The sequence below is a fragment of the Chiloscyllium plagiosum genome, unplaced genomic scaffold (assembly GCF_037043375.1).
Source record: "Chiloscyllium plagiosum isolate Xiang-an unplaced genomic scaffold, Cpla_swu_hap1 HiC_scaffold_13, whole genome shotgun sequence".
NCBI classification, from domain to species: Eukaryota; Metazoa; Chordata; class Chondrichthyes; order Orectolobiformes; family Hemiscylliidae; genus Chiloscyllium; species Chiloscyllium plagiosum.
Genome location: NW_028270151.1, coordinates 63,402,090 through 63,425,004, shown reverse-complemented (window position 1 = coordinate 63,425,004; position 22,915 = coordinate 63,402,090). Strand labels below are relative to the sequence as shown.

General features: G+C 39.3%; 1 protein-coding gene across 2 annotated transcripts in view; it reads left to right on the top strand.

Annotated features, from left to right (window-relative positions):
• Positions 1-22,915, top strand: part of acsl3a (acyl-CoA synthetase long chain family member 3a) — a 130,081-nt gene that overhangs the window by 22,907 nt on the left and 84,259 nt on the right. For both annotated transcript variants that reach the window (XM_043702059.2, XM_043702058.2), the window contains exon 2: positions 10,909-11,337. In XM_043702059.2, coding sequence (XP_043557994.1) covers positions 10,999-11,337 — 339 coding nt within the window. In that variant the 5' untranslated portion in view covers positions 10,909-10,998. The remainder of the gene's footprint in view (positions 1-10,908; positions 11,338-22,915) is intronic.

The window sequence follows — 22,915 nt, the reverse complement described above, 5'->3', positions numbered from 1 at the left end:
ATGATTAGTAAGTTTGCTGGTGATATCAAAATTAGTGGTATAGTGGACAGAGAAGAATGTTATGTAAGAATACAATGGGCTCTTGGTCAACTGGTGCAGTGGGCTGAGGAATGGCAGATGGAGTTTAATTCAGATAAATGCGAAGTGTAAATTTCAATTTGACAAATAAGGGCAGGACGTATACAGCTAACAGTAAGGCTCTGAGGAATGTTTTGGAACAGAGACCTAGGGGTGCAGGGCATAGTTGCCTGAAAATGGCATCACAGGTAGACAGAGTGGCGAAGAAGGCATTTAACAAGCTTGCCTTCATCGGTCAGAGCATTGAGTACAGGAGTTACATAACCTGTTACAGCTTTAAGGCCACATTTGGAGTATTGCAAACAGTTCTGAACACACTGCTGCAATATGTTGATAAACTGGAAAAATTACAAAAAAGATGTACAAGAATGTTACAGAGACTAGAAGATTTGAGTTTTAAGGCGTGGCTGAATAGGCTGGGACTTTCTTTTTTCCCTGGAGCATCGGAGGCTGAAGGGTGTATAAAATCATGAAGGGCACAAAAAAGGTGAATAGCCATGGTCATTTCCCCAGGGTAGGGAAGTCCAAAACTAGAGGGCGTGGGTTTAAGGTGAGAGGGGAAAGATTTAAAAGTGACCTGAGGGGCAATCTTTTCACACAGAGGGTCATGCGTATATGGAGCAAACTGCTAGAGGAAATGGTAGAGGCAGATACATTACAACACATAAAAGGCATTTGGACAGGTACATGGACCGGAAGGTTTTAGAGGGATGTGGACCAAACATAGGCAAATGGAACTAGTTCACTTTAGGAAAACTGGTTGACATGAGCGAGTTGGGCTGAAAGGCATGTTTCTGTGCTGTGACTCTGAATATAAGTACTTCCTAACGTCTCTCCTGAACGGTCTGGCTCTAATTCTGAGTCTTTCTTCACTGCCTGCTGTACCTGCATGCTTGCTTTCATTGACTGATGTACAGGAACACCTAGATCTCATTGTACTGCCCCTTTACCTAACTTGACTCCATTTAGGTAGTAATCTGCCTTCCTGTTCTTGCCACCAAAGTGGATAACCACACATTTATCCACATTAAACTGCATTTGCTATGCATCTGTCCACTCACCTAGCCTGTCCAGGTCACCCTGTAATCTCCTAACATTATCACATTTCACCCTGCCACCCAGCTTTGTATCATCAGCAAATTTGCTAATATTACTTTTAATACCATCACCTATATCATTAATGTATATTGTAAAAAGCTGCATCCCAGTACTGATCCCTGCAGTACCCCACTGGTCACCTGCCATTCCAAAAGGGAGCCGTTTATCACTACTCTTTGTTTCCTGTCAACCAACCAATTTTCAATCCAAGTCAGCACTTTGCCCCCCAATACCAGGCGCCCTAAGTTTGCTCACTAACCTCCTATGTGGGACTTTATCAAAGGCTTTCTGAAAGTCCAGGTACACTACATCCACCGGATCTCCCTTGTCCATCTTCAAAGTTACATCCTCAAAAAATTCCAGAAAATTAGTCAAGCATGATTTCCCCTTCATAAATCCATGCTGACTCTGACTTATCCTGTTACTGCTATCCAGGTGTCGTAATTTCATCCTTTATAATTGACTCCAGCATCTTTCCCACCACTTGAGGTCAGACTAACTGGTCTATAATTCCCTGCTTTCTCTCTCCCTCCTTTCTTAAAACGTAGGACAACATTAGCCACCCTCCAATCCGCAGGAACTGATCCTGAATCTATAGAACATTGGAAAATGATCACCAATGCATCCACGATTTCTAGAGTCACCTCCTTCAGTACCCTGGGATGTAGACCATCAGGTCCTGGGGACTTATCAGCCTTCAGACCTAACAGTCTCTCCAACACCATTTCCTGGCAAATATAAATTCCCATCAGTTCAGGTCCTTCAGCCACTATTACCTCAGGGAGATTGCTTGTGTCTTCCCCAGTGAACACAGATCTGAAGTACCAATTCAACTCTTCTGCCATTTCTTTGTTCCCCGTAATATATTCCCCTGTTTCTGTCTTCAAGGGCCCAATTTTAGTCTGAACCATTTTTTTTCCTTTCGCACACCTAAAAAAGCTTTTACTATCGTCCTGTATATTTTTGGCCTGTTTACCTTCGTACCTCTTTTTTCTCTGCGTATTTCCTTCTTAGTTATCCTCTGTTCTTTAAAAGCTTCCCAGTCCTCCGTTTTCCCACTCATCTTTGCTATGTTATATTTTTTCTCTTTTGACTTTATAGTTTCTTAACTTCCCTCATCAGCCACGGCCACCCCTGCCTCCTCTTAGGATCTATCTTCCTTTTTGGAATGAACTGATCCTGCATCTTCTGCATTATACCCAGAAATACCTGTCATTGTTGCTCCACTGCCATCCCTGCTAGGGTATTGCACCATTGAACTTTGGCCAGCTCCACAGTTCCCTTTATTCAACTGAAATATTGTCACTTCTGATTGTACCCTCTCCCTTTCAAATTGCATATTAAAGCTTATTGTGTTATGGTCACTACCTCCTAATGGCTCCTTCACTTCGAGGTCACTGATCAAATCCGGTTCGTTGCACAACACCAGATCCAGAATTGCCTTCTCCCTGGTAAGCTCCAGCACCAGCTGTTCTAAGAATCCATCTCGGAGACACTCCACAAACTCCCTTTTTTTGGGGTCCAGTACCATCCTGATTCTCCCAGTCTACCTGCATTTTGAAATCCCCCATTACAACTGTAGTAATATCTTTGCGACAGGCCAATTTCAGCTCCTTATTCAACTTACACCCTACATCCAGACTACTGTTTGGGGGCCTGTAGATAATTCCCATGAGGGTCTTTCTACCCTTAGAATTTCTCAGCTCTATCCATACTGACTCTACATCCCCTGATTCTAGGTCCTCCCGCGCAAGGGACTGAATATCATTCCTTACCAACAGGGCCACCCCACCCCCTCTGCCCGTCAGTCTGTCCTTACAATAGCACATATAGCCTTGAATATTCATTTCCCAGGCCCTGTCCACTTGAAGCCAAGTCTCCCCACAACATTGTAACTGCCAATTTCCAAATGAGCCTCAAGCTCATCCACCTTATTTCTAATGCTTCGTGCATTCATATATATTATTTTTAATTTGTTACTGCCCTCACCCTTCCTATCAGTCCCTATTTCACTCAACCTTACGGCATGATCCCTATTTGAGTTTTCTGCTCCATTGATACCGTTGTCTTTCTTGGCTTCTCTTGTTCTAACTTTCCCTTCAATTTCCTTCTTAAACTTCCAGTTTGTCCCCTCCCCTCCAGCTATTTAGTTTAAACGTAGCTGTGTTGCAGTGGCAAACCTGCCTGCCAGAATGCTGGTCCCCCAACTATTAAGGTGCAACCCGTCCCTCTTGTATAATTTATCGTTACTGCAAAACATACCCCTGTGATCCAAGAATTTAAATCCTTGCTTCCTGCACCAGTTCCCCAGCCACACGTTCAAGTCCATTATCTCCCTGTTCCTGGCCTCTCCAGCCCGAGGGACTGGAAGCAAACCGGAGATAACCACCTTGGGCGCCTGCTTTTCAGCTTTCTTCCAAGTTCTCCGAAGTCCCGCTGTAGAATGTCCCTCCTCTTCTTCCTGACATCATTTGTGCCGACATGTACCACCACCTCTGGCTCTTCACCTTCGCCCTTGAGGATTTCCTGCTCTCTGTCTGCGATATCCTTAATCCTGGCACCAGGAAGGCAACACACCATCTTCAAATCCCGCCTGTTGCCACAGCAACCCCGTTCAGTTCTTCTCACTATGGAGTCCCCTATTACCACGGCTCTGTGTGATGTCTGCCTCCATGCCAACCTTTGATTGGCAGACCTGACCGCCTTGCGGACTGGCAGTGTCGTCTGTCTCTACTGTTTCCAAAAGATTCAACCTGTTCCTGACAGGTACTTCTACTGGGGTCTCTTGCACTTGTCTCCTCTCTGACTTCCTCATCGTCTTCTCCCTTCTACTCTCTTCTGGTATAGTCGGTGTAATAACCTTGCTGAAGGTCCTGTCCAGAAAGATCTCGTTCTCTCGGATGAGCCTGAGGTCATTGAGTTCTTTCTTCAGTGCTGCAATATGCTCTATCATACTTCTACTACCAGTCTCCTAAAGAAAAAGGACAGCATCCCATTACCTTTCTTAACTATTTTCTGCATCTGTTTGTGACATTTAAAGATCTATGCACTTAAACCCACAAGTTTCTTGGAAATCTATGGTATTTGACTTCATAATGCCCTTTAGGGAAGGAAGCTGCTATCCTTTCTGGTCTGGAGTCACATGTAAGCTAGACCCATAGCAATGTGGTTGACTCTTAACTGCCCATGGGCAATTAGGGATGGGCAATAAATGCTGGCCTGGTCAGTGATGCCCACATCCGCATGAATAAAAAAAATTGTAGAAAGCACCCTGATCTATCTTTCAGTCCAAAATGGATAACCTGACAACTTGCTTACATGAAACTTCATCTGACAAGTGAGCAAAATTAGGGCGCATGGTATTAGTGAGCAAAATTTAGGGCACATGGTATTGGGGGCAAAGTACTAACTTGGATTGAAAGTTGGTTAGCTGATAGGAAACAGAGTAGTGATAAACGGCTCCATTTCGGAATGGCAGGCAGTGACCAGTGGGGTACCGCAGGGATCAGTACTGAGACCGCAGCTTTTTACAATATATGTTAATGATATAGAAGATGGTATTAGCAATAACACTAGCAAATTATAATGCTGATGATACGAAACTGGGTGGCAGGGTGAAATGTGATGAGGATGTTAGGAGATTACAGGGTGACCTGGACAAGTTGGGTGAGTGGTCAGATGCATGGCAGATGCAGTTTAATGTGGATAAATGTATGGTTATCCACTTTGGTGGCAAGAACAGGAAGGCAGATTACTACCTAAATGGAATCAATTTAGGTAAAGGGGCAGTACAGAGAGATCTCGGTGTTCTTGTACACCAGTCAATGAAGGTAAGCATGCAGGTCCAACAGGTAGTGAAGAAGGCTAATAGAAAGCTGGCCTTCATAACAAGGGGGATTGAGTATAGAAACAAAGAGGTTCTTCTGCAGCTGTACAGGGCCCTGGTGAGACCACACCTGGAGTACTGTGTGCAGTTCTGGTCTACAAAGTTGAGGAAAGACATTCTGGCTATTGAGGGAGTGCAGCGTAGGTTCACGAGGTCAAGTCCTGGAATGGCAGGATTACCTTACACTGAAAGACTGGAGCGACTGGGCTTGTATACCCTTGAGTTTAGAAGACTTGAGGGGGGGATCTGATTGAGACAAATAAGATTATTAAAGGATTGGACACTGGAGGCAGGAAACATGTTTCCGTTGATGGGTGAGTGCCGAACCAGAGGACACAGCTTAAAAATACAGGGTAGACCATTTAGGACAGAGATGAGGAGAAACATCTTCACCCAGAGAGTGGTGGCTGTGTGGAATGCTCTGCACCAGAGGGCAGTGGAGGCCCAGTCTCTGGATTCATTTAAGAAAGCGTTGGATAGAGCTCTCGAGGATTGTGGAATCAAAGGTTATGGAGATAAGGCAGGAACAGGATACTGATTAAGGATGATCAGCCATGATCATATTGAATGGTGGTGCAGGCTCGAAGGGCAGAATGGCCTAATCCTGTACCTATAATCTAGTGTCTATTGACACAGTTCTGCTCATCACTCAGTCTGACGTACAGTCATAGAGATGGAAACAGACCCTTAATACCAAACATAATTCCAAACTAAACTAGTCTCACCTGCCTGCTCTTGGTTTGTATCCATCCAAACCTTTCCTATTCATGTACTTATCCAAATGTCTTTTGAACACTGTAATTGTACACCACATACACTACTTCCTCAGGAAGTTCATTTCACAAATGAACCATCTTCTATAAAAAAAGACAGTACCTTAGACAAGCGCAATGAAGTTCTATGGGTTTAACCCCAACATCTATGTTTCAACCAACCTTCTGCTCCCCTGTAGTTGTTTATCTAGCTATGGATAGATAAATGCTTATGGAATCTTGGTGTGGAAATTTGCTTCTGCATTTCCATACAGTATAACAGTTGAAAGTATGTAATTGACTGCAATGTGTTTTGGAATATCCTAAGAAGATGATTTTCATTTATTCAATAATACACTTTTAAATGGTTGATTAATCGATCTCGTAGTTTAAAGGGATCAAAGCCACAGATCTGGGATGGAATTTGTTCATTTGCTTGTTTTAGTCAATTCATGACACTATTAAATTGTTAATGCTAGATTAGTTAAATATTCTACTCTTGCTGTGGCTAGGTTTTAATATCTCTTTATACTTAACCCTCTGTCTTGTGCTCACTTGTGCTGCAAAAGATAGCTGTAAAAATGTATTATGTGTTCAAATTTGCAATTACCTTTATCAAGAAAGTGTTTTGCCCCTATCATAGCTGATTACAATGCAAACCAAGTAGTAGTGGGAAAGTGTTATTCTGATTACCTAACTTAAAGTAGTTGCGAGTCCTGTTGGCCTCCAGCTTTGTCAGGAATCTTACCTGATTTTTAAAAATATATTGGCAATAAGTGAGCAATGACAAATTCCTTGGCTAAAGAGGTTGAATATTCAAATTATGCCTGCTGCTGTCAAGAAGCAAACAAAATATTTAGCATCACAATGTGTTAAGTTATAGTTGTAAAGAGAACAAGAAGACCAGACACATTCCAGCACGATGAATATAACTTTTACTTGTTTTTAAATGTGGTTAGCTGCTGAAACTGAATTTTCCTAACTATAAGGCAGGCGTTGGCATGACAATAAGTCCTGTTGGGAAATCACTTGAGACATGGGATTTCTTCATTGGGCTATTGTCTGTCTATTCAAGCTAACCTTTTGCTATTAGACATTTTGGGTATGCATGCTTTTTGATGCAGTTGGGAGTTTTATTTATACCTCTTCAAGTCAGTACTTGTGTACTTTTGGTTAAACCAGAAATAATTTTCATTTTGAATTGGTGGGGGTGAGATTAAGCCAGTGAATGAATAAAAGGTTTCTTATCAACATTGGCTAGTATGAAAGTTTTGTAAGTAGAATAAAAGAAAAAAATGATTGTTACAATGAGACATGTCCATTTAGAATTTAATTTAGTGAACCTGGCATTCAACTGTATTTGAGGGCCCTTTGTGCTCTTAACTGTTAGTTAAGATTATGGAGTTATTTCAAATGATTATAGAAATGATTGCTCCAAGAAGTCTTTCGACTCATCGCCTATGTTAATATCCTATTGATAGCACTTACCTGATCTAACCTTTCCTATGCTTTCTAAAAATGTTTATTTCAAACTGAGTATGCTGTAATATTCAGATTCACCTTGTTTATTACTACTGTGTCTTGATGAGTTTCCTTGAACACATGTCCCCATTGTATATCCTTCCTGCACTTGTGATCATTGTTTGCTTAAACTTTTTGCATTGCCTCTATATTCCCTCTAAAGTATGGTGATCAAAATAGTACTTCTTGGGGTGTGGTTTGATTAATTCATAAAAAGTGTACTCCTGTAGACACAAACTTCACTTTTCTGGCTACAGATTAGTTTGTTGTTTTTTCATATTGTTTAAATAGTACAGGTAACAAATACAGATCTATCAGTATTTGAATGTTCATTTTGCAGTTTGTCCCAGCAAATTTTATTCCTTTTATGGTAATTCCATGTTGCTTATATTTCTGCAGTTATGTAATATTACTCACTGCTTGGTATTGGATTTAATTTGCCATTTGTCTCCCTTACATGCCCAATATAATTCCTCCCACAGTGTTGATATCATTAATACAATTCTAATTTCCTACTTTAGTGTTGTTTATGAAGGTCTTAACTGGCTTTGCCATTTAGGTTATTAGAGAGCTCTTGAAATGCTTTACAGTCATTTAAGTACTTTTTGATGTGTGGTCAAAGTGATTCAGACACAATTTTCCACAAACATCAATGTTGTACTGATCGGTTTGTTTTTTTGTGATGTTGATTGAGAGGGAAATATTGGCTCAGGCACTTGGGATAACTGCTTTTATTTGTGATAGTGTCATAGGATATTTTCCAGACTTGACAGCTGGGGCATTGGTTTAATGTCACAGGTGAAAAATTGTACCTCCATTAGTACAGGATCGCAATCCCATAGCACTGCACAGGAGTGTTGGCTCTGATTTTTGTACTTGTGCTTTGGAGTGGAATTTGAACATAAAACCTATAGCTTCAGTGGCAGCAATAATCCCAACTGAATCATGTCTGACACAGAAATAAGCATTAAATTCTGTAGCGCACCATATGACATTTCCATCATGTGTTAACTGCATGTTTCACAAGTGCTTTGTTAGATATTTTGCCCCTTTTTTGTTAGTTTAGTCAGTAGTATCTTTAAGACTGATTTAGAGCGATCACATTTCAATGGAAGAAAATTATATTTGTAGCATTCTCAAAATAGTCAAGGATATGCTTGTGTGATTTGATAAGAGCCCATATTTTAATCTTGGACAGCAAACAAGATAGCACATTGTGACCACAACAAAATTGGTTTTGAGACGGAGAACAGAAAATTGCACACAAGGCTTTTAAGTTTAAATTGTACAAGTTGAAAGAGGTAAGATTATTTGGGAGGAAACTGTGCTGAATTAATGGCTAATCCTACAGACAATGCAAAGTATCCAATTAATTATTTGGTATGGTACAAAAGCAGCAAATCCTTTGTTAAAGAGAAAAGGCTCTTGTATTTGTATTTGAGTAACTATAGTCAACAAATGACTTCAGATGAAGTGTCAAGAAGGAAAGCTTACACTATTGCAAGAAAAACTGAAAACCCCAGCATCAAGAGAATTATAAAGTGAAAATTGATACAAAGCAAGTATGATGCAATGAGGTAAACAAAGGAGTATTGAAAATAAATTGAGGAATATCAAACTTTCAACCAAAGTTTTTTTTAAAGTATGTGCAGAGAAGGTAGGAACGTGTCAACCAATCAAGTGTAGGTGCAGGCAAGACTATATATAACAAAGAATTAGCAAAAAATTAACCAAATGAGGTCTGTGAACACATTAGCAGCAACATTTTTATGTGTATATATAGCCCCCTTAATATTGTGTAGGACATGTATAAAATACCAGCAATGGAACACAATCTGAAAATCACTCAAGGAGAGGACATTGAGGAGAATTTTTTTAAACATTCAGCAATTATTCAAACTTGGAGTGAATGAATCTTCAGAACCTGATGCATTCCATTCACAATGTTAAAAGAAATTGATGGAAAGATTTTTGTTGGTTTATGATTTTCTCATGAACCTAGGATTCAACAATTGTGTATTTGGATTGGAGAAATTGCTTTCTTATTTGAGGGAAGGGAAATGGTGGAGAGCAGAAGTGCAGACCCCTCAATGGTAAGTTGGTAATAATCAGGCAAAATTAATGAGCGCTTGGAGTTAGTTGTTTTGATGGATTTGTGAAGAATAGGTCATGTCTTTTGAGGAATTCACTAGGATGGTGGATGAGGGATTTTTTAAAGATCTTTGAGGTTCTATGGAATATATTACTGTCAAAATTAAAAGCACAACGGAATTGAAGGTAATGTCAGTAATTAATTTCGAAGTATCGAACAATGAGCACTGAAAAAATGCACAAACTGCCTTTCCATCAGTCTTCCATTTTATGATGGTAGATAAGCCATCAGGCAGCTTCCTGCCTCTAAGCCAACCCCTTCACCCAACTGCATCCTTTGCCATCTAAACTAATACTAAAATCTGTCGCACATGTATAAAACTAACACTAAAAAGGCTAATGAAATTTAAGTCTTGAGCATGAGGGAATCTGTACTCAAAGTTGTGAAAGGGTTAACAATTTTTTTGTCAATTTCAAGTACCACCCTTTTTGAAAAGATTTATTTGCCACAGATAAAGTACAACGTGGACTAGAATGGTTAAATTGATGGGCGTTTGTATTAACGTGGCTTGCATTCCTTTGAATTTGAAAGTTTGAGACATGATCTGATTAAGGTGGTTAAAATAGTAATGGAATTTGATAAGGTATACACAGACAAACTTTTCTTTGGGTTGGGGGAAATCGAAAGAAAGAGAGCAAGGTCATCAAGTGTATACCCATTCATGCCAATGGTGTTCGAAATCTAGAGCAGAGTCAATTTAAATCCCTAAGACTCTGATACATACTTGTTAATAAGTGTATCAGCAAGGATGTCGCATAAGCAGGTGAGTGGAGGTACAGATTTGCCATGATGTATCTGAATAGCCAATTGAAGTTTCTATACTTCTAAAGATGGCAATAAGATCCTACATCTACAATCAGTATACCAGATTTGAATTTATGATGCCCCCATTAATTTAGTTGAAAGTGCACATATATTAGCATTTTGAAAGGTATAAAATCTAAGTTGTGCCTTGACCCTTATGCTGCTGAAAAAGTGTTTCTGTTTTGTCATCTTCAAAAGTAACAATTAGAAAACACTCCTCCTATGTAATTTCCCTTATAACATTGTCCAGATGTTCCTCCAGAAGTTTCTTTACACCACTATTGGTGACTGGATCTTCATTCAGCTCTTCAAAATCCTTCCGATTTCTCTTCCTGACCCTCTGTTTCACTCAGTTTTCTTATGTCCTTTAAAGATTTTCTTTTATAAAGCCTTTTTCTTTCATCAAACTTTTTATGGCCTCTCAGTTTTTGTGATTAATAGATTTGCAAACCACCTTGAATAGTTTTCTATCCTTAAAAATGCTATATGAATATAAATTACAGTTGTTATGGTTTTCTGTTTGAGAACATATGTAGATTTATGTAAGATTCTAGGTTAATATAATTAACTGGTGATTTTCTGAAGAATGTCTAACCTTTTCCATTTTCCACCTTCAGGTACAAAACTGGCGTGGTATTAATTCTATAGCCTCGCAGGCTTACAGGCATTCTGGATCTCTAATTGCACGCTTCAAGCCTCCAAGCAAAATGAAATTGAAGAAGGGCATTAACCCTATCTTTTCATTGTTTTTGCAATGTATGATTGTTGTGTGCAATCTCTTATTTATTCTCCCATTGCAGCTCTTTGGGGGTTCACGGCGTAGACCAAATATAAGAGCAAAATCAATTAGTAACCATCCTGCTGGCCCATACCGATGTGTGGAAAGCTTAGATCGTCTGCTGGCAAGTTTATATGCTGGTGCTGACACCCTGGATAAAATCTTTCAGTATGCCACTGAGGCCTTTAGACACAGGAAGTGCTTGGGAACACGTGAAATTCTTAGTGAGGAAGATGAGATTCAGCCAAATGGAAGAATCTTCAAAAAGGTAATTGATGCAACTTTCCTTTACGTGATAGATGTTTTTGATTTACTATCTCGATACTGTTGTGTCAGCTTGTATCTCTCAAGATAATTGCACGTTAATATTCAGCCTTTGGCCAAGCAGTCATGATTGTTTGATTTATATATGTGCAAGACCCAGCGTTCATTGTTCAGTTAGTTACAAGGACCTTGCCTTAATTCCAACTAATGGATTGTCTTACATGAATGACAAATACTTTTTAAAATGCTTTAAAGCACACATATAATGCTGTTGTAAATGTTACAAGCTATTCATTTTTGTATTTGGAATTATTCAGCCTAATTAAATCCCTTAAGTAATCCTTTAACATTATTAGCATGAATCCCCTCAGGAAACTTCTTAACTATTGCAGGAGAGTATATTTACTAAGTAACATTGAAACTTAATACATAAACTGGTCATATTTAGTATTTTTGCACAGAGGCAGCTGTTTTGCTGCAATTTTCGCTACTCTGAAGTATTCTTGTGAAGTGTGATAAGGTTTTTAATCAAAGGGCTAATATCTGATCCTTCTAAGAAGCTTTCGGTCAAAATTTTGTCATTCTTGTTTGCCAGTCTTAGAAAGAAAAATCTTGCTGTTAAATGGCTATCTATTTCATTTGCACCAAGTTTAAAATTCTCTAATAAAACACCAAACAGTGGATGTTGAAATAAAACAATTCTTCAGCAATGTCTGTTTTTGTTTGTTTTAAAGTTTTGCAATGTCTACTGAAAATTAAATTAACAATTTGTCAACATCTTAAGCCCAGCCAACAGTGATTTTCATGCAATTCTTAGTTCAGTTTTCTCATTTAGATGCAGAAGCTGCAGATAACTAGAAACTGAAGACTAAATTACTAAGCCATTTGCACAACCATTTACAACCAATGTGCTAACAGATGTGGTTCATTGCTTTTCAGCATGGCATAGATAGGACGACTTCTGGATTCATAAGACCTTGCTTATTTTGGAATGTTTTAGTACGAAGAATAAAATTTGGTTGTCTTCATGATGTTCTGTCACAGTACAGCAGTTCTCCTACTTATTTGTTAATGCTTTCTGATTATATGTAAATATTAACTTACTCTGTTTTTGTTGTATGTTTATATATGGGAGGAGCAGTATTAGTTTACAAGTTATTCCTATTAGAAGTGGATTGATGTTGACACAAAAAAATCTGCTGAAACTTAACGTGAATAATATCTCAGGAGATCAAACCAGTCATTAAAAGTGCATCCACTTTTAAATCATTATTATAATTAAGAAACTGAGATGATGGAAAGTCTGTTAATAGATAAAATTAGATGTTGACAGTGTTGTTTGAGTCTAAGGTCGACTTGGAAAATAAATATCTGGTACAAAATTGGAAACCAAACGTTTTTGGCTTTGCAATTTGTCGAGAAGGAAGGTGTCATTAGACTATGCTAAAGGCAAGTGGCTACAGCACCTTTGATAATTTCACCTTCTTTCTAGTTTAACAGTTTTATGAAAGGTTACCAGAAATTCAATGATCATTACCAAATTTCACTGAAAAGGATATTTCTTACATGGCAAAAGAGTGGTGGATTTAGTATTTGGATTCCTGATTGCTGTCATATTAATTTGACACTTGTGGTCCCATATTGTGGCCAGATGAAATATTACAGCTTCTTATGGTGGGCAAGACCATTTGTTCTCATTCACCATAACTCAGGGAGGCAAGGATATTTATGCTGCTAGTTTGTATTGTTCCCAATAGCTGAAACTTTTCTTTGTTTGTTTCTGTTTTGCATTTTTTAAGGCTGTGATCCAGCCTACCTGTGAAGAAGGTTTCATGTTGAAAATTGGATAATTTAACTCTGGTATCTCATCCTGCAGAAATGTAAATGTGAGGAGTATCAGAGTTCAGCAATATTACCCTCAGCCAGTCTCCAGTTTTCACTAATAATGCTATAGCAATGTATAATGCAGAAACCATGGCTTTTTATGTCTTCTGAAATCCAGAATTAATAAAACCAATTGTAGTGTATCCCATTTTAACATGTTTAAGATCCATTTAACTCTGGCATCAAATTGAGATATTTCTAATCTGTGTTTTTTATTGTTTTAACCCTCTGAATTTGTGAGAATTGAGATACAGCAAAACAACTACAATGTGGCTTTTATTATGTGAGCATCAAATTTTAAAAAAAGTTTGAGATATCGCTGGTCAGTAGTTATTGCACATCATCACCCTAGACAAGGTGGTAATGAGCTACCACCTTTAACATTTGACACCTTAACATTGTGGGTGTTCTTATACCCTGGAAGAAAGTGAGGACTGTAGATGCTGGAGCTGAGAGTCAAGAGTGTGGTGCTGGAAAAGCACAGCAGGTCAGGCAGCATCCGAGGAGCAGGAGAATCAATGTTTCGGGCATAAGCCCTTCTTCAGGAACGGCTTATGGAATCAACAATATCCTTATCTGCTATGCTTTTCCAGCACCACAATCTCAACTCTCATCTCCAACATCTACAGTGCTCGCTTTCTTCCAGGGTATAAGAACCCCCTATTTCGTAACATAATTTTTTTTTTCATCCATTGAATTCAAACTCTCACCATTTCGTCTTGGTGAACCCTGCCTAAATTGGCATGGTGATGATGTGAACTTATATAACTAAATTGCACTTCAGCCTATGGTCTCCTCCTTTGAATGGTGCATTTTTTAAATATAGAATCATAGAATCCCTACAGTGTAAAAACAGGCCATTTGACCCAACAAGTCCACATCAATCCACCCAGACCCAGTCCCCTACCCTACATTTACCCCAGACCAATGCACCTAACCTACACATTCCTGAATACTATGGGCAACTTAGCATGGCCAATTCACCTAACCTGCACATCTTTGGATTGTGGAAGGAAACCCATTTTATCCTTCTCGCCTTTTTTCCATTACCTTACACTTTAACCCCATCCCCCACATGGAATAACACAGGGATATTAAATATCTTACGATATTCACCAACCTTTTTCAACATTTCTCTGACTGAAAAATTAAAATTACTGGAAGAGGGTATGGGAAGAAAGTGTTTGGTTAATAGCTAAGCATTGTGCAATTTTGCTTTCCATTTGATATAGGCAGACAAGGATGAACATGTTGGAGCCTGTAATGTGATGACACCTCCTGGAATATGTAATTGCAACTGAGCAATTCCTGTCTATCACAAACGTATCCATTCCTCTGGATTTTAGCCTTATGTAAATCACATCCTCCCATTGCTCTACTATTGACAGTCATTACCTTCAGCCGGATGGGGCCTAAACTATTGTATTTATTCCTTAAATCCTTTCTTTCTCACTACATATTTAAGAACCCATCTCTTTGCCCAAGCTTTGATTACATAGGCAGGGAAGGTGATGGCCTAGTGATGTTATCACTGGACTGTTGATCCAGAGATGCAGATCATGTTCTGGGGACCTGGGTTTAAATCCCTCCCTGGTAGATGGTGGAATTTTAATTCAACAAAAATCTGGAATTAAGAGTCTAATGATGACCATGAATCCATTATCAATTGTTGGAAAACCCTACCTGGTGCACTAATGTCCTTCAGGGTGGGAAACTGCCATCCTTACCTGGCCTACGTGTGACTCCAGACCTACAACAATGTGGCTGACTCTTAACTGCCCTTTGGGCAATTAGGGAAGGGCAATAAATGCTGGCCCAGCCAGCGACATCCTCATCCCATGAATGAAAAAAAAAATCACTTTGATTTGTCTTTTTGTCTAATAATGCCTCTTTTATGGATTTTTTTTCACCTTTTTTTAAGTAAGTGTGACAAATGAATGTATGTTTTTACTACCTGAAGTTCGAATCCCTGCAGCGTGGAAACAGGCCATTCGGCCTAACAAGTCCACACCGACCCTCGGAGTATCCACCCAGACCCATTTCACTATCCTATTACTCTACATTTCCCATGACTAATGCACCTAACCTACACACCCCTCAACATTGTAGGCAATTTAGCAGAGTCAATTCACCTAACCTGAACATCTTTGGACTGTGGGAGGAAAGCAGAGCACCCAGAGGAAACCCAGGCAGACTCTGGGAGAATGTACAAACTCCACACAGTCGCCTGAGGCTGAAATTGAACCGGATCCCTGGTGCTGTGAGGCAGCAGTGCTAACCACTGAGCCACCGTGCTGCCCCTTTTTAAAGTTGATGTGACTGGACACCAATTGGAAGAGCAACACCGTATCTTCCATTTGGGGACATTACAAGACACAACATTGAGTTTACTGATTTTAGCATATGAGCATTTCTCTCTTTATTTCCCACTGCCAAATTTCAGGTCCTGTCATGACCTGGGTTGCTTTCAGTACAGTCAACTCATTCTTCACCCACTCAATCCCAATTATCACCTTTCTAGTTTCTCCTCTTCCCTGGCTTTCTGTCAACAATATCTTTATCTGCCTATCCTTGCTCCCATGCTCTAATACCACCTTTTCCTAGCTGCTATCAGTTCTGAAGGAGGGTCATGGGCTTAAAACATCTCTCTCTTCTGTCTACCATTACTGTGAGACCTGCTGAGTTTCTCCAGCAATTTGGTTTGTGTCCAAGTTTTTACTGTTGGATTAGTTTGGTTGGCATTTAGACTCCGTATCCTGGTTGCTACATTGTAGTAATCAATTTTAATATTGTTTATTTTCAAACAACGGATAAAAATACCCACTGAAATGTCTTTGTTTCAAGTTGATCGCCTGATTTTATAGTAACATTGTAATTTTTCATCCCACTCCATTCTGAGATTTTAAAATGTTTCAGCTTCGCCACATTGTCACTGACTTTAAGGCTTGCATCCAGCTCAAGAACTTGGTCATTGCATGACCTACAATTGACAAAGCAAGCTTTGTGTAGGTGATTATTTCCTCATCTTACAAGTCTGTTGCCCTGGGTAACAATGCCAGTGAGTCAGTTTTAAAGGTAAGGAAATATTACATTTTCATTCCAAGCTTGCATGAAATTCTTTTGGAACACCTTTGAACTGGCATCCAATCCATCTACCTCATCCATGTGTAACTCTGTGTATGCCATGTTGCTCAGGAAGGATTGAAAAAGAATCTCTTTGTAGTGGAATACAATAATTAATCTGGTACCAAATTGTCTTCTCCTGTGTCTAAAGAATCCTGTCTTGCCTACCCATGCCCATTGCCCCTGCCCCCTTAAAACTTTCAAAGCCACATAGATGTTTTGCCATCTGGACATGTCACTTTGTAAACATGATCTCCTGTAGGAGCTGAGTGTTCAAGCTGTAAAAGTATGAATTGCAAGTGGTTCAGTTGATTCTTCAGTTCTGGTAAGATAGACTTTCTATTTCCAATGAAATGCCTCCATGAACAAGGAAGCACACAGTTTGAAATTGTTATTGTAAAAACAAATTGTTGTTTCCATTGACTTTGATTTAAAGTTTGAGGAGGAAGTCATTTATCCAATCTGTTAAAGCAACAACATAATTCTACTCTCCTGCTGTCTCACCTCAACTCATCCTCTCCCTCTGATTCAAATAGTTCTTCATATTAGTGAATCTAGAGACTGAACCCTAGTGATCTGTTCCACTTGAAGTATCGCAATCAAGTGAACCAATTTGTGTGTCCACCATGTTGGGTTTCTTTTGAATTTCCTTCCTTTTGCAGTCTGGGCTGCAATGAAGCCAACTGCAGTGTCCCATTGTTGCCCAAGTTGCATATCAGCACATGCCAAAGAACAAAGCTGGGACCATCTGCATTTGTATGATTCATAGCATAAAATTATAGGACACTACACCAGATCTTTAATGGAAGATAAAAATATTTCTCAAAATACAACTTTTGGTCTGATGAGCTGTTCGAATTTTACTGTATTCTGTTGTCTAAGAAAATTCAATTTAAGCAAAGACCACTCAAGGAAAACTGGCATGGCAAATGTTTTAAAAACTAATGCTCTGACTTGATTGACGTTTTTACTACCAGGATATCTTCACTTTGAAAGATTTCAGATTTGGCTGATCTAACTCTGGAGTCCATTCTGTTTTTTTTTCTGTGTGGTCTGAAGAACTGCGTACTCGGCTATTATATATTATTAACATATCAGAAATAATCCAAAAGAGAGATAAAGATATAAAAACTCTTCTAATCTGTCATCTTGATTTGTGAACTCACGTAATTCGCTCCCACTCCCTCAGCCTGGAATTCTGTATTGGTCTCTATTAAAACTGTTTTGGAATTTATCAATTAATGTAATGTTTCATCAGGTAGTCTAATGATTTGTTTTCACCTCATTTCATGTTTGTCATGTTAGACATCATTTCAGTGTTACGTGTCTTCTATTTTCCTCTGAAATGTTGTCATTTTGTTATGAAAAAATGAGCTCCAAGACCAGTTTGTAAAGCTGTTGGGTAGTAGGGTATGCTAACAAACAGAATCAGTGCCACATTCCTCAGGGGAAACCATAAACCAACTTAACTAAATTTTATTGAATGACCTCAAATGAAGAAATTACAAACAGATTTCATTTTTTATAACTTCTGATTTGTGTTGGAAAAAGTTATGTAAACTAAGCAGGTAAATTTCAATCTGCATGAACTACAAATTACAAATGAGAATGCTGCATAAAACAATGACTATCTCTCAAGCCTTGCCGTTACTTCCCACACAAATGTAATGCTACATGCAATTTGTTTTTTCAGCTGTGCCTCCAGTACTTAGGATTTCTCGCAGCCCCATTCAGTAACAATCCCATTCCATCCAAGGTTGCTGGATACAGTTAAAACCAACAAAGTGCATTACCATTAACCCTCTTACTTGGTCATGTCAACTTTGGTGGTGTAGTTTAAAGAGGTTCTTAAAAAATACACTGTTCGTGACCTGGACCTCTAGTGTAAACTGAGCTTTTTCACACCAGATCTAGAGACATGATCATAGAGTCAAACAGCACGGAAACAGACCCTTTTGTCCAACTCAACCAAGCTGATTAGGTATCCTAAACTGAATTACTTCCATTTGCCTACATTTGGCCCATATCTATATAAAACTTTCCTACTCATATACTCGTCCAGATGTTTTTTTAAATGTTGTCATTGTACCCACCTCTACCACTTCTTCTGGCAGCTCATTCCAAACACACACCACCCCAGGAAAAGTGTCCCTCAGGTCCCATTTAAATATTTCCCTTTTGCCTTTAAACTCTGTCCTCTAATTTTGGACTCCCCTACCCTCTGAAAAATACGCTCTCCACATTGTGAAGTCCTGGTGATTCAATATGAGGAACCTGATAGCATTTTTATTGTTGTTACAGCCTGTAGCAAAGAGAAGCTTATCTCTGTCTCTCATGATTTTCTAAACCTCTATAAGGTCACCCCTCAGCCTCCATTCTGGGGGGAAAATGTCTGGGTAATCCAAGATTGAGGACGGGAAAAATTTCTGGCTGTAAGAGCTGCTCCTTTTTTTTTGCATTGTTTTGGAACTTTGGAAAAAAAAGTCAAAACAATAGCAGTTTTAAAAAGAAGAGCAGACAAAGGAAGCACATGGTGAGGACAGTGCAGGAGAGAGAGCGAGAATCTGCACAGTTACCGCCTTTGCTGTTTGAATTCGTGTATCGCTGGACATCCGGCGTGCATCTGGGAAAATTAACGAACAGTGAAATTCACAACTAATCTTGGAGGAACTGTTGGGCGAAGTTCACAGCATAGAATCAGATAAGTTAATTGTTGTTTTAAGTCTGTCCAAGAGAAAGGATGTATTAGTGAGTACAGTGGGTTCTTTCTTATGTTTTTGGAGATAAGTCTCTTGATTAAACTTAAAATATAAGCCATAGCTATTAATTTAACCAGGGGCAGTGTTTGTAGAGGAGTAAGACGGTGTTATTTTCTGGGTCTGTCGATTGTGAAGGAGCAAAAATGGCCTTTACAGTGATATGTACTTCTTGTCAGATGTGGGAGTTTAAAGAGAGTTTAAAGGTTACTGCAGATTATATCTGCCATAAATGCTGTTGGATGCGAATCTTATCAGATCGAGTGGATCGGTTGGAGAAACAGATAGAAGCGATGAGGAATTTGCAACAGCAACAGTATGTGATGGATGGCAGTTATAGGAAAGGGGGAAAGTCTCCGATACAATCACATAGATGGGTTAACTCTAGGAAGGGTAAGGGAGGTAGGCAGCTAGTGCAGGGGTCTTTTGTGGATATACCATTTCAAACAGGTATGCTGTTTTGGAAAATGTAGGGGGTGATGGATTCTCAGGGGAACGTAGCACAAACAGCCAAGTTTCTGGTATTGAGACTGGCTCTAATGGAACAAGGGGTACGTCAGCTTCCAAGAGATCAATTGTGTTAGGGGAGTCTGTAGACCAAGGTACGACAGACATTTCTGTGGCCAGCAGAGAAAAAGCAGAATGGTGTGTTGTTTCCCTGGTGACAGGATCAAGGATGTCTCAGAGGGTGCAGAATGTTCTCACGGGGGAGAGGGGCCAGCAGGAGGTCATTGGCTACATTGGAACCAATGACATAGGAAGGGAAAAGGTTGAGATTCTGAAGGGAGATTAGAGAGAGTTAGGCAGAAATTTAAAAAGGAGGTCCTCAAGGGTAGTAATATCTGGATTACTCCCGGTGCTACAAGCTAGTGAAGGCAGGAATAGGAGGATAGAGCAGATGAATGCATGGCTGAGGAGCTGGTGTATGGAGAAGGATACTCATTTTTGGATCATTGGAATCTCTTTTGGGGTAGAAGTGACCTGTACAAGAAGGACGGATTGCACCTAAATTGGAAGGGGACTAATATACTGGCAGGGAAATTTGCTAGAACTGCTTGGGAGGATTTAAACTAGTAATGGGGGGGGGGGGGGAGGTGGGACCCAGGGAGATAGTGAGGAAAGAATTCGGGGTCTGAGACGGGTACAGCTGAGAACAAAAGTGAGTCAAACGGTCAGGGCAGGCAGGGACGAGGTAGGACTAATAAATTAAACTGCATTTATTTCAATGCAAGGGGCCTAACTGGGAAGGCAGATGAACTCGGCATGGTTAGGAACATGGGACTGGGATAGCAATTGCAGAAACATGGCTCCAGTGATTGGCAGGACTGGCAGCTTAATGTTCCAGGATACAAATGCTACAGGAAGGATAGAAAGGGAGGCAAGACAGGAGGGGGAGTGGCATTTTTGATAAAGGATAGCATTACAGCTGTGCTGAGGGAGGATATTCCTGGAAATACATCCAGGGAAGTTATTTGGGTGGAACTGAGAAATAAGAAAGGGATGATCACCTTATTGGGATTGTATTATAGACCCCCCAATAGTCAGCAGGAAATTGAGAAACAAACTTGTAAGGAGATCTCAGCTATCTGTAAGAATAATATGGTGGTTATGGTAGGGGATTTTAACTTTCCAAACATCGACTGGGACTGCCATAGTGTTAAAGGTTTAGATGGAGAGGAATTTGTTAAGTGTGTACAAGACAGTTTTCTGATTCAGTATGTGGATGTACCTACTAGAGAAGGTGCAAACCTTGACCTACTCTTGGGAAATAAAGCAAGGCAGGTGAGCACTTTGGGGCCAGCGACCATAATTCTATTAGGTTTAAAATAATGATGGAAAAGGATAGACCAGATCTAAAAGTTGAAGTTCTAAATTGGAGAAAGGCCAATTTTGACGATATTAGGCAAGAAATTTCGAAAGCTGATTGGAGGCAGATGTTCGCAGGTAAAGGGATGGCTGGAAAATGGGAAGCCTTCAGGAATGAGATAACAAGAATCCAGAGAAAGTATATTCCTGTCAGGGTGAAAGGGTATGTGTATGGAATGAGCTGCCAGAGGACGTGGTGGAGGCTGGTACGATTGCAACATTTAAGAGGCATTTGGATGGGTATATGAATAGGAAGGGTTTGGAGGGATATGGGCCAGGGGCTGGCAGGTGGGACTAGATTGGGATATCTGGTCAGCATGGACAGGTTGGACCAAAGAGTCCATTTCCATGATGTGCATCTCTATGACTCTCCTTATAACTACAAACTGAAGCTATGAATCAGAGCTTCACAGATAAATTCAGGAAGGTCGACCTTCTATTTTTCTCTCACTTCATCCAACTTGTTTAACAGGATCTTTGCTTCATAGAGAAAAAGATCAATTGATTGACCATGTCCCAGCTTTTCTACCATACATTGAGAAAAATTCAACATAACAGGAAGGATGTTATGATTCTGTTATGCAAGATGTGTTGAGATTCAATCTTTCTTTGATTTGCTCATCCATCTCTTTTAACAGCTTTTTGTTTTCTACATTTTCTTCTCACTCCTGAGAGAAGTTTTATTTATTTATAGATTATCTGGCCATTCCTCTCATAGTTCCTCTTTTTAATGTCTTTTTGTATTTGCCTGCTACATAGCTTATGTAGGTTAACCTGCTTCCTTTTAGTATTGTTCCCAGGTTGAGGGTCTCTGGTTAACACTGATGAGTATTTCCCCTCAAACAATTACAAATGGTTCCTTTACAACTGATGCATTTCCCAAAAGGTCCCTTTCAAACACTTTTTCAAAACAATTGCAGATTCTCCAAATATTTTAGTGTAAATATAAATTTCATATTATATAAATATAAATTTCATAACTAAACCTGCTTCTGGATCAAAGATCATCGCACCATTTCTGAATTTCACGTATTGTAGGGAATGTCAAAGTGGCACCTTTTAAAAACAGGATACAATAACATTTTGTTTCAAAGGAATAATTTTGCTACTTCGTGTGATTTGCTGTCTGCAAAATGAGTCCACTGCCTAATAGGGTCGTTTTCACTGCAGTGAAAGAAACGTTTTTTTATTTCACTTTTTGAATTGGTGCATTGTTTTCTCCTTGGAGGCTTTTAGTCATAGTTAACTTTTTAAGCATTTCAAAGTTGCTTAATTTGAAGTTAACATCAGAAACACCTTTAGTGTCAAGATGTGTGGCTCTGGAAAAGCATAGCCACTCAGGCAGCATCCAAGGAGCAGGAGGGTCGAAGTTTTGAGCATAAGCTCTTCATCAATCCTCACTCTCAATCAGAAACTGCCTTTCAATTGTGCTTAATTTAAACTTGTAGTGGCTGTTCATCACTTTCCTATATTAATTCATGAAACTGTTTCAACCCAAATTAAATTTTGATAAATGGCTGTGTACAGTTCTAATCTGTATTGTCTATCTTGTGTAACTTGTTAAACCTCTGTGTGCAATCTAAGATCTCAGTGTTAGTTTTGCATTACCTAAAAGTAGTCCTATTTGTTCTGTTTTTTGAACATGTTTCTATTATTGATGCAGGTTGTTGCAACAAGATGTTGATATTTCCCAAACCCATGGTGACTGGATCACCATGTTCACCACATGATGCAAAGGATCTGCGATAGCAATAAAATACATGCACACAATTTTTAAAATAGTTTGAGATTTTAAATCATCGACAGTCAAGATCAATGTACTCATTATTGAACCAGGAGAACATTTTCAAAAAGGTCTTGTGATCCAACTAATACACATAGCAAGCCTTTTAAATGCACCTTCAAAAGGTGGTGATGATCTGTTCATAAAGTGTTCCATTTATGACCATGTTC